The sequence below is a fragment of the Choloepus didactylus genome, chromosome 8, assembly GCF_015220235.1.
Source record: "Choloepus didactylus isolate mChoDid1 chromosome 8, mChoDid1.pri, whole genome shotgun sequence".
Lineage (NCBI taxonomy): Eukaryota > Metazoa > Chordata > Mammalia > Pilosa > Megalonychidae > Choloepus > Choloepus didactylus.
Genome location: NC_051314.1, coordinates 89,880,885 through 89,900,645, shown reverse-complemented (window position 1 = coordinate 89,900,645; position 19,761 = coordinate 89,880,885). Strand labels below are relative to the sequence as shown.

The 19,761-nt window shown below is 35.7% G+C and overlaps 1 protein-coding gene across 2 annotated transcripts in view; it reads right to left on the bottom strand.

The window, feature by feature from the left end:
- Positions 1-9,658: 9,658 nt before the first annotated feature.
- SLC38A4 (solute carrier family 38 member 4) overlaps positions 9,659-19,761 on the bottom strand; it is a 44,305-nt gene continuing 34,202 nt past the window's right edge. For both annotated transcript variants that reach the window (XM_037847204.1, XM_037847206.1), the window contains exons 14-16: positions 14,668-14,812; positions 13,636-13,733; positions 9,659-11,999 (exon numbers count right to left, since the gene is read on the bottom strand). In XM_037847204.1, the coding sequence (XP_037703132.1) occupies positions 11,898-11,999; positions 13,636-13,733; positions 14,668-14,812 (345 nt within the window). In that variant the 3' untranslated portion in view covers positions 9,659-11,897. The remainder of the gene's footprint in view (positions 12,000-13,635; positions 13,734-14,667; positions 14,813-19,761) is intronic.

Sequence of the window (19,761 nt, the reverse complement as noted above, 5' to 3'; positions counted from 1 at the left end):
TACAATGGTTATAAATACATTGCTCCATATATAATCAGGGTTTCCCAAATAAAAACACTATAACACCACTTATTTTTACCCATCATATTGGCAGATATTTAAAAATTTGACAATATCAAGAAGTTACCAAATTGTGGAAAAATGAGTACTCCCATGTGATACACTAAGTTGATACAGTTGTTTGAAGAATAATTTGGAAGTTTTTAATAAATTAAAGATATACATGCTGTATGACCCAGCTATAGAAATACTTGTACATATATATAGGGATACTTGAATTGTGATCTATATAATTCACTGCAGCATTTTTGTAATAATGAAATAATGTACTAATAAATACTTGAGTGACTATTACTTGAGGAATAGTTAATAAAATGTGGTATATACATACAGTGGAATACAATATGTAGCTAAAGCAATAAATCTATATGAACCAACAAGAATAGATCTAAAATAATTGTTACTGAGTAAGAAAAAGAAAGGAATAAAATAAATATACTATGTAAATTTAAATTTTAAAATGACATAAAACAATTGTATTTTTATCTATTGATATAAAAATATGGAAAAAGATCTGGAACAATACACAGCAAGCTCTTAGTACTGACTTCTTCAGAGAGTCTAAGGGGAAGCCTCTGGACCTCTTAAGAGACCAGAGCTGGAATAGGGTCATTTCTACTACACGCTATTGGTCAAAGGAAGCCTCAGGCCCTCCCAGCTTTAAGGGTAGGGGAAGTGAACTCTGTATCTTGCTGGGAAGAGTGGCATATACACAGGCAAGGGTAGGTGTGGGGAAGAATTGATGACAATCATCTTTCGAGACCATCTACATTTTCCTTCTTGTTTTTTAAGCAACTAGCACCCCCAGCTCTTGAATCCCTTGCTCCCCCCTTAATTTCCCATCAAGGCTTGCTATGAAGAATAATTTTGTAGAAATCTTTTTACTTTAACTGTGAATTTAAAACAAGATGTGCCACTCCTAGCAGGATATTTGATATCTTCTCTCCTGATCATGGAAAGAAATGATTTATCTTTTCTTAAGGCAAGTTCAGGCAACAGCAAGTGGGAGAAGTGCTTCTCAGAGCTTTCTTTTGAATCGTTCTTCATGGTTTTCTAAATATCTCTCCCTCTCTATCTTCCTAAAAGCTGGCTTGGGATAAAAAGATAATGCTACCCTGGAGGTACTAAGTTCTTCATTCCCAGATGCTGCCCCAGAGCTTGGCTCTGAGCTTCTGATGAGGTATTCATTGTTACCAGGCACAGAGGTGTTCTGCACCCTCATTCTCATGGCTTTTTGGCCCACATTAGGAAATTGGCTGTGTTTGGATATCAGATGGGAAGAGAGGGACATCAAGGAGTCATCCATTCAAAAATATTTCTTGAGGCCAATGTTGCTGGTACTATAAAAAGTATTGGTGTACCAGTATTGAACAAGACAGGCAAAGTCTGCCATTATAGAGCTTATCGTCTGGTGGGATATATAGAAAAGGAAGTGGCAATTGTAATAAAAAAATTACAAGGTGTTATTGGCTCTAAACCAGTTGTGGTAGAAGGATAGGGATATCAGGAAGGCTTTCTGGAGGAAGAGCCATCTAACGTGAGAACTGAAGGATGAGAAAGAACTAGCCAGATGAAGAGGACCACAAGTAAATGTTCCCCGTTTCAAGATCTTTAAGGTTTCAAGGCCATAAGAGAAGACAAGTCACCTTTGGAGAATTAGAAAAGATCAGTGTGGATCAAGGGCATGGTGCAGAGTGGTGTGTGTGTATGTGTGTGTGTGTGTGTGTGCGTAGGGAGTGTGCACATGTGCTTTGTGTGTAGTGTAGTTTGTATATATATGCCTTATATGGTATACATGTATGGCATGGGGATGGTATAGTATAATGTGTATGATATAGATGTGTTTTTATTGTATGCATATGTGTGTGCATGTGCACTGTGTGTGTGGTGTGGCATGTGTATGTATGTGTAGTGCAGTGAGAGGTGTGTGAGTGTGTGTGTGGCTTATGAGAGGAACAAGGGACTGAGGTGTGAAGGGTTGTGTAAACCAGAGCCATGTCCCGACCCTCTATTTTAACCCAAGATTCTGCTCAAATGGGGTGGAGGGGCAATCTGTCTTTCAGGGAGACTTCTAAAAGAACATGGGACCCCAGCTCTTTTACAACTTCCACTCGGTAAAACTTAGGGAGGATCCAATATAGTTCACTTGCGTTTTCCGTGTGTCAGGATTTGATGGAGGGAGGGGCTTTCCAGGATCATCTGGCAGAAGGTAGTAGCTAGAACTCAGGCCTCCAGAGTCTCCGTTCTTGATTTTTCTACTCTCCCTTCAGTAAAGCTGGAGTCAGAAATAAAATACTTGATTTGGTCAACACTTGATTCTAAATAAGAAGTCAAAATATATACACAAAGCCCTGCTAAACATTATTACTTAATTTCATAACATTATTAAATAGATCATTCATGTGATGAGTACCTTTCATAGGTGAATAATTATTGATGAAATAATCCATCATCTTTTCATTTTCCTGCATAGCAAGACGAGGAATCCTGTCATGTTAGCAGTGGCTCTACTCTTCCAGAAGCCCAACAGCAATTGGCCAAGATTGGTATCTTTAGGAAAAACATGAATGCAAAATGACAACTATTTTTGGCCTTCTTTAAATTGCTCTGTTAGTACAGGCTGCAAGAAATGCTGATAATTCATCTGGGAAGAGAGATTTGGGCTGCAGACCAGGTTTAGACAACCTCTTACTCACAAAGTAAAACTTGGTGATTTTCCAAAATTTTCAGTTAAAAATTGGCACTAATATAAGAAACATGCCCATCACATGTTTTGAGATGACAATACCAGGAACTTGACTGTAAAATAATCAATCTCACATAGCTTATTGACAAATGACCCTGATAGAATGCTTCATGACCCTATGCTGGGGAGACTGAGCCATGCTAAAACGGGAAGAATTGAGTTCCTGTCTTTCTCCCTGTAGCCCTAAGGCTGGTGGAAAATCCAGTTTAGTGACATTTACACTTAATATTCAATTAGAGTATAGAGTTGATTAGGAGACCTATTGCTAGAGATACTAAGTGCCTGAGCCAGACTTGGGATTTACAGAGAACAATAAGGCCAATTGTAGTGTTGACACTGTTTTGATATTGCTCCTTAATATCTGGGGCCTCAGTTTCCCTTTAATAAAATGGATATATATGCTCTTCCTATGAGTCTACTAAGCTAACTATTGAGACCAAAGTTGGGTTGCATTGAAAAAAATCCAGATTGCAGTGAGTTCTTGTTTTATCTTGTCACCTTCTGTAACTCTTCTTTGGTTTAGCCTGGCCCCCCATCCCCAACATACCCACATGCACACGCACATACAACCATCCTAGAATTATGAGTGGCACACAATGATGGTAAACATACCAATCTGTACAACACACAGAAAATCTTGAATAAATGGTGTACATTTCATTTTGACCACAAGATGTTAAGATTAGAACCAGAACCATAAAAAGTCCTAGAAGAAAATATAGGGGAGCCTCTTCAGGACCTTGTGTTAGGCAGTGGTTTCTTAGACTTTATACTCAAATCACAAGCAACAAAAGAAAAAATAGATAAATGGAACTTCATTGAAATGAAAAACTTTTGTGCCTCAATGGACTTCATCATGAAAGTAAAATGACAACCTATACAATGGGAGAAAATATTGGAAACACATATCCAACAAGGGTTTAATATCCTGAATATATAAAGAAATCCTGCAGCTCAACAACAGAAAGACAATATAGGCTTTCGTCAGTTCTAACAAATATGCCACACTAATGCAAGGTGTAAATAATAGGGTAGTTACATGGGAACCCTATATTTTATGCATGATTTTTCTGTAAACCCACAACTTCTCTAATTAAAAAAAAAACAAAACTGAAGAGGTGGGGAAATAGGAACACTCATTTATTGTTGGCGGGAATGTAAAATGGTGCAGCTGCTGTGGAAGATGGTTCTACACAGAATTACTATATGAACCAGCAATCCCACTTCCAGATATATACTCCAAAGTGTTGAAAGCAGGGATTCAAACAGATATTTGCACATCGATGGAGACAGAAAGAATTTCCCCAGACCAGGATGAGTGTCTCTTGATGGGGGAAGGACGTCCCAGACCCTTGGCAATGAAAATGTTTCCTTAGCCAGAAGTTTGTTGTAGCAGCATCCACTACTGGTGCCCCTGCTTTGGAGTCCCTGGGCAGAGGAGGGGAACTTCAGGCCAGTGGAAACCAAAAGATTTTCCAAGCAGGGCACCTGTCTGTGTCTGAGTCACCTTAGCTGGTTCTGACTGCTAGCCCTAGAGTCTCCCATTGGCAGGAATCTCTGGCCTGAGGGGACTTCCCTGGCTAGTAGCTTATTATAGTAGGATCCCTTCTGTCTGTAGGGGGAAGAGAGTGCTACCTAGGCCAGGCCGCAATGATTTCTTATATTTAGAGTTTTAATTTTTATTTACTGAATGTCATAGATTTTAATCAAATATCACTCTTGTACATATGCAAAAAAGAAAACATAAATTAAATGTATTGTTTAAGGTATTCCTAAAGCCCTTCATATTTAAAGTCCAACTCTCCTTAATCAATTCTAAATTTTTAACTCAGAATCATAGATATTTGTAGTTTTCTATAGGGTATCTCCTCTCTGCCATAGTAAGTTTGTGAAAGATAATTACTTAAAAGAATGCACCGCTATTGTCTCTGGGATTTTCTTCCAAGCTGCTGATATCCATTCCATAAGTTTTGATACGCATTTGGAGATAGCTATGATAAATATGTCATAAGTGCCACTTGCCAAGAATTACTGTAAGATGCCTCAGGATTTCTGAGATGTTAAAATGTGAAAAAAAATGTTTGTGTTAGAATCACATGTATTATATTAGTCATCCTATATTCCTTTCCCAGTTCAATCTTTCTTTCATAGATTAAAAAAAATAAAAGATGCTTCCAATATAAAACAGCCTAGGGAAATACATCTCTCTGGAAAGTTCCTAAGCTAAAATACTTCTCTAGTTTAAGAAAGAATGAAGTTATCAATGAAGATAATTTCTCTTGGTGTGTACCAGTGCCTAGTACTGTCAATGGCCCATTGCGGCCCCACATCTCTCAGTGGTCTTTCTTCTTCCTATCTTAGCTCACTAAAATTCCATTCTCAAGTTAGTGTCTAGGATGCTCTCTCTAAATGTATATTTGAACTTTGATCTCCTGCTTACAATCCTTCAGCAACATCTCATTGCCTCTGGGGATGATATGGGCATGTGTGTGGTATATGCACATTTGGTATAGGGTGTACATGTGTGTGGTTGTGGCTTGTGTGTGTGTGTGTATGTGCGTGTGGTATGTCTGTGGGCTTGTGGTAGACAGAATAACGGCTTCCCGGAGACATTTGTCCTAATTCCCAGAACCTGTGAATGTATTACCTTACATGAGAAAAGAGACTGTAGTTGTGATTAAGTTATAAATCTTGAGATGGGGAAATTTTTCTATATTATCTGGTTGGGCCCAGTGTAATCACAAGTATCCTTATAAGGGAAAGAGGTAAGCTGGAGGATCAGAGTCAGAGAATGAGATTTGACAACAGAAGCAGAGATATGTCTAAGAGAGAGAAAGAGAGACATTTGAAGATGCTATGCTGCTAGCTTTGAAGACGAAGGAAGGGACCACAAGCCTCTGGAAGCTGGAAAAGGCAAAGAAACAAATTCTCCGCTTGAGCCTACAGAAGGAATACAGCCCTTGATATTAGGACCCCTTGATTTTGGGTCTTCTGGCCTCCAGAACTGTAAGATAAATTTGTGTTGTTTTAAGCCACTAAATTTGTTACAGTAGCATTAGGAAACTAATACAGGGTGTGTATGGTTTGTGTGTGTTGTGGGGAGGGACTGATGAGAGGAATCGTGCTTTTATATACACTACTCCCTTTACTTCCCCATCTGTTTGCCTGATCACTCCAGTGATTCCTATAGGAATCAACTTGGGGAGCATCTCCTTCAGGAAACTTCCTTTGCCTAATCCTCTTCCCATAAGGCTGGCTTGGGCCCTCTCCAAAGAGGCTCCATGGAATATTGGGTATATAACATAGCATTTTTCATCCTGTATTTTAATTGTCTGTGTTCATGTGCATCCCCTCCTCTAGACTGTAAGGACTATTTTTTGTGTGTGTCTTTGTATTCTTGTGCCTAGGGCAATATCTGTCAAATAGTCTTTACTGAATGTTTGTTTGCTAATTAAATTACTGAGCTGGGCGTGTCAAGGCAGAATGTTCCCCAGAAGCATTTGATTTATTTACTCACTTTCAGGGCTGCATTACATAACTCCTTGCTGCAAGGTTTATTTGGAGATCTGTGATGACCCCTTCTTGACGGCTATTGCCAAGAATTCGTACTAGAAATGTAACTAAGTTGTGAGGACCTTCTGATCGTTCCAGTAGCTAAATGATCTTGGGGATTGCATTACACAGAAATTATTCTCACAAACATGAGGAAACTGAGGCTCAATAAAATTAAATGATTTGGCCAAATCATTGATCTGGTACTCAAACCCTGGCCTAGTGGCTGCACTGAACCATTTTCTTCATCAAGCCTTTACCATTTCTTCCTAGCCTGTTTCAAGCCAGGCTCTGCCCCATCCCTTCAGCTTCTGCTCCAGGCATCACTGACTGCTCCCCAAATGTGTCTTGCGCTTTCATTCAATCCTTCCTTTAGACTTAGGTGAAAATGTACAAATATATGGGAATTGGCAGCATGTTTTAGTTCTTTTTCCAGAAAATATAAATTGGCAGAAAAACTTTCCTCTTTCTTAAAGGTTTTTGCTAATTATAAAAGAAATATATCCTCTTTAAAGAAAATTTGGAGAATAACAGGAAAGTATGAAGATGAAAACAAAAAAAATCGCTCATTATTTTACCACCTGGAAATATCTACTTTTAAAATTTTAGTATGTTTTCTTGTGTTCCTTTCTATTTCCATTCATTTTTTAATATTTAAAATTGGGATATTAAAGTTTATATTCTCATTGTTCTGCTTAATATTATGCCACAGTTTTTAATTTCATTATTATTTAAAAACATTCTTAATGACTGCATCATATTCCAGCCTATGGAGGTACTGTAATTTTTTGAATCATTCCACAATTTTGGATATTTGGAGTACTTCAAAATTGTAAACATTATATCTTAGAATATGTTTATATATATAAAACTCAGTTCACTTCTCTGTTTATTTCCTAAAAATGGAGTCCTGGATAATAAATCAATGGATCAAAGGGCATGAACATTGTATTTCATTGTTTCTTATTGCTGCCACAATAACCACCAACTTAGTGGCTTAAAATAGCACTTGTTTATTATCTCACAGCTCTGGAAGTCTGGTAGGTTCAGATAAATAATCTGCTTGGGGTCTCACATGGCTCAAATAAAGGTATCGGTGGCCTGGGCTCCTATTTGGAGGCTCTGAGGAAGGGAATCGGCTTCTAGGCTTATTCAGGCTGTTGGCACAGTTTGTTTCTCTCAGTTTCCACATGGCCTTCTTCATCTTCAAGCCAGCAATAGCAAGTTGAGTCCTTCTCACCCTTCAAATCTCTTTGACTTCCTTTCTGCCACATCTTTCTAACTTCAGCTTAGGAAATTCTCTGCTTTTCAGGGTTCATGTGATTATCCAGGATGATCTCCCTATTTTAGAGGAGATTATATCTGCACAATTTGCCATGTAAAGTAACATAATTGCAGGGTCCAAGGGTTAGATTAGGATGTGAACATTTGGGGGGTGGGGGATCTGCATTCTGCCTACTACAAACATTTTTAGGCCCTTTGTACATATTGCCAAATTCCTTTCCAGAAAGATTGAACGAAGATTTTCTGCCACCAGCATTGTTTGAGAGTGTTCAACTCCCCACACCCACCACCACTGAATATTATTTTTTTGTTTATTTTAATAATTTGATAGACAAAACAATTGTATTTAACTGTGATTTTACTTTGCATGTCTTTGATTCATAGTGAGGTCAAACTATTTATAAATATTTATTCAACATTCATTTTTCTTCTATGAATTCATGTCTATTACCCATTCTTCTGTTAGATATTTAATGTTTTCCTTATTGGTTTGCATTTTGCCTTCATACATTAAGGATATAGTGGCTCATCTTTTGTGGTATCTAGCTTTTAAATTGTTTATCCTTTAATATTCAGAATTATTTTTCACTGTTGTGTACTTACATGCATTTATCTTTGCCTTTGCAATTTCTTCCATTGTGTTTAACCTTCCCATGTAGCTATCAAATACTTCCTACTTGTTATGGTTTGGTTTGCATATTGAGTTCTTTTATTTTTGTTTATGGTGTGAAGTAAGGCTCTGAATGGAGTGCTTTTTCATTCAGCTTCCTGAATGTCATCTATTGAATAATGGATGTGTAATTTTTTATTGTGAAAAGATAGTCACAGGATGTATGCTAGAGAAGCAGATGCTATGCATACTTTCTGTACATGAAGGAAACGTAGAGGAGTCAAGAAAATGGCAGACCTTCCAAATGAAGTAATTCTTCCTGCTTAGCCTCTCTGTGCCTCTAATAAGAGCTGAGAAAACTAATAAAGTTGATTTTAAGTGGCCAGAAAGGGTTTTTGATGTCCTGGGGCTATCTAGGTGGTGCTAGGTTTCCTAACCAAGATTCAAAGTGCCTTAAGAAGAAGTTATTTTTAATCAAATATCTGTATAAAACCAGAACTAGATGAGCAGACATTAAATAAAGCTAACTACAAGGTAGAAAATATACTGAAAAGAAAAGAAATAGAAATAGAGACCTCTTTCTTACCCTTCAAATTTGGTAATCTAAACATTTAATTATGATGATACCATTTCAGTTAATCTTGTGTCATTAAAACATGGATTGTAGAGTTTCAAAGTATGAAGATCTGGCTCCAGAAAGATGTAATTAGGAAAATAAATAGTCATACTATATTCGCAATCTGAAAAAGGACACATCCAGAATATATAAGAACTTCTACAAACCCACAATAAAAGATACAGAACGTAATTTTTAAAATGGGCTAGGCTTGAGCTAACACTTCATGAAAGAAGACATGAATGGCTATAAAACCCATGAAAAGCTTTTGACATCATTGTTCATCAGGTGAATGGAAATGAAAACCACAATGAGATATAATTTCACAAACACTAGATAGGTTAAAATACAAGGCAATGCCAAATGTTGCTGAAGATGTGGAACAACTGGAACTCTTGCATGTTACTGGTAGAAATGAAAGTGGTACAACCACTTTGGAGAACTGTTTGCAATTTCTTTTTAGGTTAAGCCATCAGTCCCACTAGTAGTTCAACATTTCTACCCATCCTAAATGATTGCTCCTTAATTAACCATAAAGAGACTTCATTCCTCCACAGTCATTCTAAGAGGTGTATATGTGACGAAATAAAATAAAAATGATTTAGAATATGATGTTTATTTTGCCAGAATAAGATGGCAACTATTTTCTTGACAGTTATCAATATTAGTTATATGTCAAGGGTAACAATGAAAATGGAACATAATATGAAAGATAATATTTAGATTTTAAATTTTGTTTTATATACAAATAATATATAGCCTTTATCAGCAGAAAGAAAATCACATCATAATCACTTGAAAAGTTCATTTATTATATACCAATATATACTCTGTAATAAAAAAGCCTTCCAATACACTGAACCATCTTATAAATGAAATAAGAAAATATAATTTTCATCTGTTTACAAATGGGGTTAAATTAACCAGTACGTCATACCATATGTATGTCTGCCCTGCATTATATGTAGACTCCAATCCTGAAAATGGCCACAAGAAAAGTGGTACTTTATTATTTGGCACTGTAGTATATTGCTCTTGAATATTTATATAATTATAAATCTTGCTATTTTCAATTTAGACATTTCAAATGGTAAAGCATTCAAAATATATACAGATTTTACAGTTTTCCAATTTTTTAATTAATCTTTGATATATACTTTTATGTATGTTCAGATTAAACATTTTTTTTCACACTCAGAAGTTACCTTTTTCTGCTCTCTATTTTCATACACTCTTTAGATGAAAGGAAATAGAAATATATTTTAAAGATGCCATTCACCATTTTTTTCCAATAACAGTAACTCAAAAGTTATGATAGTTTCTAGCAATGCGCAATTTCCATAACAAAGTGCACCATTTTATTATATTATGCCTCTTGAAAATAACAGGAAACAAATGAATATTTTCTTAGGCACATTTCAGAAAAAGTATTAAAATATAATTTAGCAAGAACACATTATCATACTTGGCTTTACTAAAATATAAAATACACAACAAATCTTCTTGCTACTGCTTTGGAAAAAAAAAATAGCAAACTCCAGAACTTCTATGCATTGAGTAGTAATTTTTAAATCCCTTTTATATAAGTATGTTATAGAAGTGAGCAAAAATGATAATTTGCATTTCTTTGTAGTACTGTTAACACTTTTATTTTTGTGGAGAACTCTTCAACATCGTATTAAATGGCAAATGAATGCCAACCAATACCCATGCAAACTAAAATGAATTAAATCCTATTTTAGATATGCTAAATGAAAAATATAACCTTCATATTGATAATTATTTGCAAATAAGGAACTTATTGCATATAAGGAACTTATTGCAAATAAGGAACTTATTGCATATAAGGAACTTATTGCAAATAAGTTATAGATGATTATATTATAGTAAACATTTGAAGAACATTACTGAAGTATATATAACTCAGGCCTAAAATTTAAAATATTCTTTGTAGACAGATACATACAAATGGATTTTTTGAGCCCACCAACTTAAATTCCCTGTCCCTACCCCCAATAATACAAATGTTTTGAATGTGAGGAGATAAAACTACACATGTAAAAAATAAAAATCAAATGTACCATACATTAAAATTCTGATGGCTACATAAGATTATATACATATACATATAGCAAATCACAGTTTCCTGCACTGAATGTTTATCAAATAAAAATATATCAAACAATACTGGGTAGTGTGTTTCCACATGAATCGTGGTCTTCTAAAAATTCTGAATGAGAATGGAAGACGAGAGGGAGAGCATTGTTCAATGACGAAAGCATGACAAGAGGAACATAAATAACATTATAATGGCAGATACTTCCAGAATAGGCAATCTTGCTATTAGCAATTTTTGTTGTTGCTGTGTAATTTAAATTAAACCCCTCTCTCTAATTATTAAAATGCTTTATTCTTTATAAAAAAAATTCGTAGAATAAAGAAATCACTAATTCAATGTGAAAGACAGGATGGAAAAAATATTCCTTTACTTTTGACAGTAAGATGCTCTAGACTAGTGTCTAATCATTCATGTACCTTACAGGGACAGTTCATAAGGCATGCCTTTTGCTTCTGTTATTAAACAGACCCAGAATATTTGGTGCAAGGTTGAGGGAAGGCATTAACTGGTAACAGCTTTGTCACCAGGGCATTTTTGTTTGATGTTCTGAGAACACAACTATTTGGTACTTTTTCGGGGGTGGGGTGGGAGAAATTGTCTGATGACCATTACATGCAGCTACCCTTATATTCTGCTTTTTCAGCAGCAAAAATATACCTTGATCATTTACACTGCTTTAGTAAAACCTGGGTAGAAACGTGCACCACAGATTTTTAACACATAAACATCCAGTTTTGATTAAAAAATCGATGGTTCTGTCTTTGCAGGTGCCTGGTGATATTACTAGTAAATGTCTTTGGAATCTTCCTGTTATTTCCTATGAATAACATTCCAATCAAGATAACAAATGTCTTTTGGAGCATAACTTGCAACCATTTCCAATTAAAAAAAGAAAGTATTTTCCTTTTGGTTAATGATGCTTGGAATTTGGAGGATTGTAAATCCAGTCAATTATAATAAGTGCCATGCTTCCAATCATGAAGATGATTCCAATCACAAGGAAAATTAAAGCCTGCAATTCAGAGAGAATATGTTAGAAAACAAAGAGAAACCATAATTACTTAGCATATTTTGCCTTTTGTATAAGTAAGGCAGCAATCTTATTTGCCTATCGAACTGTATTATTCTTAGAGCTCAGATGTCCAGTCTAACAGATCAGTCAATTTAAGACCCTAATTGAGGAAGGGTGGGGTATACAGTGCTCTACAATACGTAATGATTAATTGATTATGGTATATCAAAATTATAGAATACCCTGTGATCATTAAAAATCAAGTGATAGAAAAAATATTTACTGACGTAGGAGTGCTCACAATCTTTTAGACAGAAAAGAGCAGACCATAAAGGAGTGCTATGTGGTATTACTCCAATTTTATAAAGCAAACAAATAAAAAAAACAAAAGCCTAATATTTGTAGCATATTCTTTTTTAAAAAACCAAAAGAAATATATGTATGTATATATGTGTACATATATATACACACACATTGATAGCTCTGGATAATAGGTATGGATAATTTGTTTTTTTCTTTAGTTTTTTTTTGCATAATTTCCCATTTTATACAATGACATATTGCTTTGATAATCACAGTAATTGTTGTAATAAATAAAAATAAAATTAAAATATGTCAGAATTTTAACACTTGATGGGGCCTTATCTATTACCACACAGATCATCCTTCTAATTCTATATATAAGAAAACAGAAGCTAAAAATGTTTTCACTAGGAAGAATCCAGGAGATAATTTTACTCATTTTACAACTGGTCAAACTGAAAATGGGTCACAAAAAGGACAAATAACCTACCAAGGTAACATAGCCATGGAAGTCTGAGAAAGATGGACTATAAAAAGTGGGGGAATGGCAACCCTGGCAAAATAATAGAAGGAATTTTTGATATGAAACTGTTCTGAAGTCCCAAACAATCCCAAAAGGTGATTGACTCCCAGACAAAAACTCAGGGTAATTCTGTAATAAGCATTCTTTTCAATCCTTAATATATATAGGACATTATTAAGTAGTTATTGATAGTAGTTAATGATTAGAGAATCACAATAATTTCTGTATATGTTTTTGTAGTTCTATTATGGAAAAGAAATATGCACTCTTTACTTTAATAAGACTATACTTTGTATCTAAAGAGGTTAACCGGAAAATGTCTGGTCCTGTTCTGGATCTCAGTCCACACAGGAGTGTTCCTATCAGGGGACAGCAGGATATTATGGAGGGGAAAACAAAAGCAACATCTTTTCTTTGGCCTGGCTAACCTAAAATACATGGCCAAAATGCTTACGTTATTTTATAACACTGCTAGGAAGCCTAAGTCCTTCCTGCATAATTTCACATGGATAGTGCAGCTTGGTGTGGAAACTGTTATGCACATAAAACATACATGCCTGTAAGAAAACTCCATTAGCATTTGACATGTAGTATGGACTCAACAAAAAATATTGGATATTTGAAGAGATAAAAATCCTGGAATCATCTGAGTGCCAGAGATCCACCCCTCTTTCCACCAGACAGTTCCAGCCCATCTTTGATTTTGGTTTTTATTCATCAATTCATTTTTCTGAATCCTGTGTATTTGCTTGTTTACTTTAGGTAGTTGAAGAACACTTTATAATGGGGAAGATTGAAAGCCTTACTTACTCCGATCTTTTGGGGTGACCTAAGAGGTTCTTTCTTGACAAGCCTAAGATAAAAAACTGCTGGAAGAATGAAAATCAGCATAGTGGCAGAAGAAGCCCCTGAGAGGAGAAACACAGGACCCATTAGTGCTTACATAGCAGGTCTTGCTCAGCAAGGCAGGAAGCGAGGACACAACATTCAAAAAAAACCAAGCCAAATATTAAGCTACTCTATTCTTCTTAGTGCTAAAAGCACACATTTAAATCACATCAGCTCATCCTGGTTGCTTGTTCATAGGAATTACAGAAAATACAAAAAAAACAACTTTATAAAGAAGGTTAAAATTACCTAACATCATAGCTGCATAATAAATAGACCTAACGTAAAATAATCAATAAAAAGTTGAACTTAATAAAACTTTAAAGGGGATTAGTAACAGAAATACTAAGAAGGAACTCATCACATACCCTTCCTATCTACCTCTTAATTTTCAAGTTTCCTACACCTGTTTTTTAAAACTATGATGTATTTAAAATTTGAGTAACCCCTCAATCAATACAATGAAAAATCAAATATATTAACAGGCTACACAGTTAAGGGCAACCTCCTCCTCTAAAAAAAAATCCTTTGCTGCTTAGCTGATTTTTATAGACTTGAGAGAGCTTCCTGCAGGTAAACTCTATCTTCCTGATTCTTTTCTTGATAACAAAGAGTTAAGATCCAGGTCCAAATCCTGGGCCTACTACAAGACATGGTTTCACTTGTTTGGAACTCAGTCTCTTCATCTGTCAGAAAAGGCAGGGCAGCTGGACTAGATGACCATAAGGTAGCTTCCAGCGCTAATATTTTCTGATCCTGTGAATAGCTTCCCATGTCACTTTAGAGGGAGGTAAGGTGACCAGCTCAACACTGGAGTCCTGCGGGGCAAATGGGAATCCTCTGAGCCTGAGATGGACCAGGGATCCTTGACTACCCCAGCACAAGCTCCCTGTGTACACCATTTAAGGAAATATTTGCTTACGTTGATTTAATAAAAGCCTTTCTAAAACTTACCTATGAATCCAAATATGTATTTTATAGTTGGCACAAGGATGACCAGAACATTGTTAAGTGCAATAATTATGGCTGCAATCAGGAAATGTCTTATCCAGCTAAAGGGTCTTTTTGGAAATAATAGTGTGGTCACTGATGTACGAATCTGTAATGAAAAAGTTCAAAGGCAAGGCCACTTCTTAGTTTTTTGGCTTTGATTACTATTTCAAATATTCTCATCACTCTAAAGCATTTTCTTTCTTTTTCCTTTTCCTCCCAGAGAAGATCTTGATGCTGATTTTTTTTTAATGTTTGATAGAGTGACTTATCAGTTTTCTTTGATAATATATCTTGTGCTCATTTTCTCAGTTTTCAGAAACTTTTTAGTAAAAATAATCTAAGTGAGAATAAGATAAAATATATAGATAAAATATATAATTCAGAAATGCAGTAAACCACTTATTGATATCTAATCACATCTTTTCAGACTGGATTCAGTATTCAAGGCAAGAATTACATTGATGTATACATTATTGCAAAAGGAGTTTTTACAAACCTAGGTTTTTCTTATTTTTGCATTTTATTTAAAAAATATAAATAAAATCGTTTTTCTCCCCTGTGACCTCCCCTCACCAAAGATTATAAATCCACAAAAGGTAGGATCTAGTGATCTTAATATTCCTCAATGTCTAGCTGAGTGTCTTGCACACAGCATGTATTCAATAAATGTTATTAAATTGAACAGCAAGAATCTTTTCCCTCCCTTCAGGAATCTTAACAGATTTCATCTCTCAGCAACTGAAATAAGTAGGCAAAAGGTCAAGAGTGGCTCCATTTGCAGCAGCCACTCAAATTACTCTGATGTAACTGGATCAAGAGGCACCTGTGGGTAAAGGAGGGAGTGCTGTTTATGTTTGAACAGCTTAACAAAGTTGAAAATACTCTTATCTTTAGAATCTTTTAGGAAAACACTTTTTGATGTAGTAGAATTAGTCTATTGGTTTTTCAATAAGTGAGTACTTCGCGTTAATCTAAGAGGTCACATTTTTAGAAATGCTAGGGTTACTTTTCATTTTACATGGGAACTCATAAAGAAAGAGAGTGTTAAATATATTTTGAAACACGTGTACAGACTACAAAACATCAAAGCTGAATCTCTTGCAGTTTCTAATGTGACATTCCTTTCCTACCACTCGACCAAAAATTAGAGCCATTTGTTTAAATTTAAAAGGCAATATCATTTCTAGAATGGCAAACCAGATAGTAACTGGAAATGGTTTGAGTGACTTTGTAGAGGATTTTTAAAATTTGGATTAGTCAAAATTATGAAACTCATTCTGAAAAGTAGGAGGAGGAAGGCAAATGGTTTGCATTTGTTTTCCCCTGCAGCCTATAAATTCTACATTATGAGCTGCAATTAGTGCTTATTCAGTATTGTTCATGCTGGTCTAATTAGTAGACTTAAAACAATATTTTTATGATACATACATAGTTCTTAAGGATGTATTTTTCTGAAAATGTTAAACTTTTTCAACAGTATTTCTGAATCTTCAAAAGACTCATTTTCATGTACATATCACAACTGTGCAGTTTTTAGTCCTTTGTTAAAATTGTGCATTCAATTCAATCAGCTGATTGAATCAGCTGATTCAATCCTACACTTCCTGGGTCCCTGAATGTAAGTGCAATTTCCTAAGGTCTCTTGGCTCCCAGAAAGACTAAGATTTGGTCTAATGATGTAAGAGTATGTAAGAATACAAAAGGTTTACTGTGATAATGGGTAGAAATTATTGGGGTAAATGGTGCAGGCTTGTTCCTCACACTGTATAAGGAATAACAAAATCCCAAATAGAATTATTTTATAGAGTTTATAATGCATTCTTGGAGAGGACACAAGGGCAAATAGAGAGATAGTGAGCTAGTGGTGGCGGTGAGTGGTGGAAAAGAAGCAAAAGGAAACTTGCTTGTCATTCCATGTTAAAATGCTGCCCTGAGGAGGGTGAACCTGGGATCATCTATCTCAGTACTTGTATTTACTGACATCAGGACAGTGTGGCAGCTCTGGCTCTTCACCCACATTGCCTGCTCTTCCACATATCTATGTTCCCTTCTCTCTACTGATATGAACTGATAAGAACCTGGAAATGTGGGCCAGGTGCTGTGGGTGGGGGAAGTCCTCAGCCACAGCCACAGCCACAGCCTGAGACCCAGAATGCTTCAGGAAAGGGTCTGTGCAGCTCTAGAGAATATATCTATTTCAAGAGAAAGTGTCCTGATCAGGAGCCTGTCAGGAAGTGCAGTGTTCTGATGTGGAAACCCAATGTAAAGGTCAGAAATGTGAAGGCAGAATAGAAAGTGGACGCCTTAGTTCTGAATTCCTTTTTTTTTTTTTTAAATCAACTCTTCCATTGCTTATAAGTGAATCAGTTTCACTTTGTAGGATTGTTTAGGGCAAGGGTGCTGGAAATACCTATATATCACTACTCTATTCCAGTTCATGGCATATCTGCCATATTTCTATACCTATATCAACATACATTTCAAAACAGTAGATCTGAAGGCAACATGAGTGAAAAGAATGATTTTACTGTGATAAAATGAAACAGAATTAGCTAGAGGATCCTAGATGTGCTCTCCCTTTTTAAGGTATGGCAGGTAGATTTTGAATGTGTGTTTTCAATAAACCTTTAAGAATGATTTTTCTGTTTTTCATTTTGATGTGTGAACTTTATTGCATAGCAAGAAACATAAACTGGAAATGTTATCAACAGTCCTTGGGGAGGAGGGCCTGTCCCATAATGGATGCCCCCACCTCATATCACCTCACTGGACAAGAAAGAGAAAAGAAATATTGGCCTGCTAGGGTAAAAGCTATAGTCTTAATTCACTTCATTTATTCATTTGTTCAACAAACATTACAAGCAATTACTATGTGTCTTTTACTAAGAAGGAACAAAAATGAACCTAATTGGAGAAAAGAAAGATGATAAATGGAGTCATCGAAGGAAAAAAAAGAACACCTCAAAACTCTATTTTCTCTTCTTGGGTTCCTAAGAAAAAGAGCCAGTTATCATTTGTTGAAAGAAGGGGGGCACAAATAATAGTTGAAACTGACAGATTTTAATCCAAATTAGGTTTTATTTGTTTGCCTGTTTTACTACTTGTATGTGGGGATATCAAGGCAAAGTAAATAAACTTCTCATGGGTCAAGAGTTTCTTAATTCAAAGAAACCTCTTAGGACATGCTGTGACTCAGATAAGAGACATTGAAAACCTTAGCTCTAAACTGTAAGAAACAAACAAACAAAACACCATTAATGTCTGAATTTAGCTTTGTGTAGGACTTGCTTGGGACAAGGATGTTGGACGCACTTATCAGTCATCAGCTCTGTGCATTCATCTCCGTTTGTGGAGACTTGGCTCACTTAGCCCAGATCCTCACCCAAACTGGGATTGATGGCAAATGTCAGCAAGGGAAACAGCCTATGCTATATCGGAAAATGGCAGTTTATGCATTTCAAGAAAACACAAGACTCATTTGGAGACTGTTTTCTTAGTAAATGTTGAGCTCATCCTGTGTGCCAGTCACTGTGTATGTCTCTAACCTCCAGGGACTTATAACTCAGTGTGGAAGCAGATGCAGATACAGATCTTTTTCAATGGGGCATTGTGAGGGTGATGACCCAATTATGTGCAAAATATTTAATAAATGCTAATGTTGCATGGAAATCCATAATAAAGAATAGCATTTAGTTATTTTTCTAAATATTAGTTCTAATGGGATATAATGGGAGATGTTACAAACTACTGCTATTCCTTATGGTCAGATTTACATCAGTGCTTTCTTATTTCTCTTGTAGGGAAAGAATTTCTATAGAGAGATCTGAATTTTCATTGTTGAGGTGAAATGCTCATCTAGCAAATGAAATGCTTATTTTTACCTCCCATTATCACGATTGCAGCCATCGGCATCATGCTGTGAGCACTGCATTAATTCAAATGTCACCAACTAGCTGTGTGACCATGGTCAAGTTCTTCAGTCTCTGGAGACCTCAGCTTAAAAGCACTATACTTGAAGCTTATGAGCTTATGAATAGAGCAATACAGAAGCATGTATTGGATTTCTTTTATAAAATGCTTTGATTCAACAATGAGTGCCTACTATGTGCCAAAATTTAGTCAGTCAAATCTTTACACACACAAAGAAGAGCTCCAGATATTCTTTTTGCAGTGAAGCTATTTGCTTGGAAGTTTTACCATTACGGTACACCTTCTGTGTGCAACTGTCTTCTGCCTTGTACCCAAGACAGAGCTGATTTTAGGCTAACACTGTGGGTATGACATCTAAAATACTTTCAGATGTATTAGAGTGAAGACATTATTTAAAAATAAAATATTAGCCACCAGGGTAATAAAGATTTGATTTCATGCACTTATGAAAAAGGAAAGTGCCAAAAAATACTTCAGGACACAAGCTGCCTTTAAAGCACCCACAGTAGCATTATATAAGTAGTTCTCATATGCTTGGCCCTGCATGGAACATTCTGTACAAGGCAGTGCTAACTACTGTGTCATTTATTTTTCCCCCTGAAATGAATGAGTAAATTCAGTGTTTATGAAAGGAGAAGAGCTGGCAGCAGAGTGAAGACCTATGTTTATCCATAGGTGGTGGTTTTAGCTCATGCAGCTCAAATCACTGCCATCCCTACTCTGTGATTCCAGAACGAACTGACTCCAGTGGCAAATGCCAAGAAGGCTAATATGAGTTTGGCAGAGGGCATGTGTCGGTTTCAGGGGAGGAGGGGATATGTGGTGGATAACATAACTATTTTTCAAGAAATTTGGATCTAGTGTGTAAATTACTTAACATGAATCCCCTTCTCATTAACCTTCAATGAATCAGATTAAATAAGGCTGATTTTTCAATGTTATTACAACAAAACAAATTGGAAAAAATGAAATGTCTTCAAAACTGTGGTGAAAATGCAATATGATTTGAAAGCTGATGGGGCTTTGGCTTTCACGTTTCAGAAGTTATATGAACCCCTACTCTTTTTTAATTAATCCACTAGATAGAAGCTCAAGATCTACTTTTTGAATTTGAATTTAAAGATA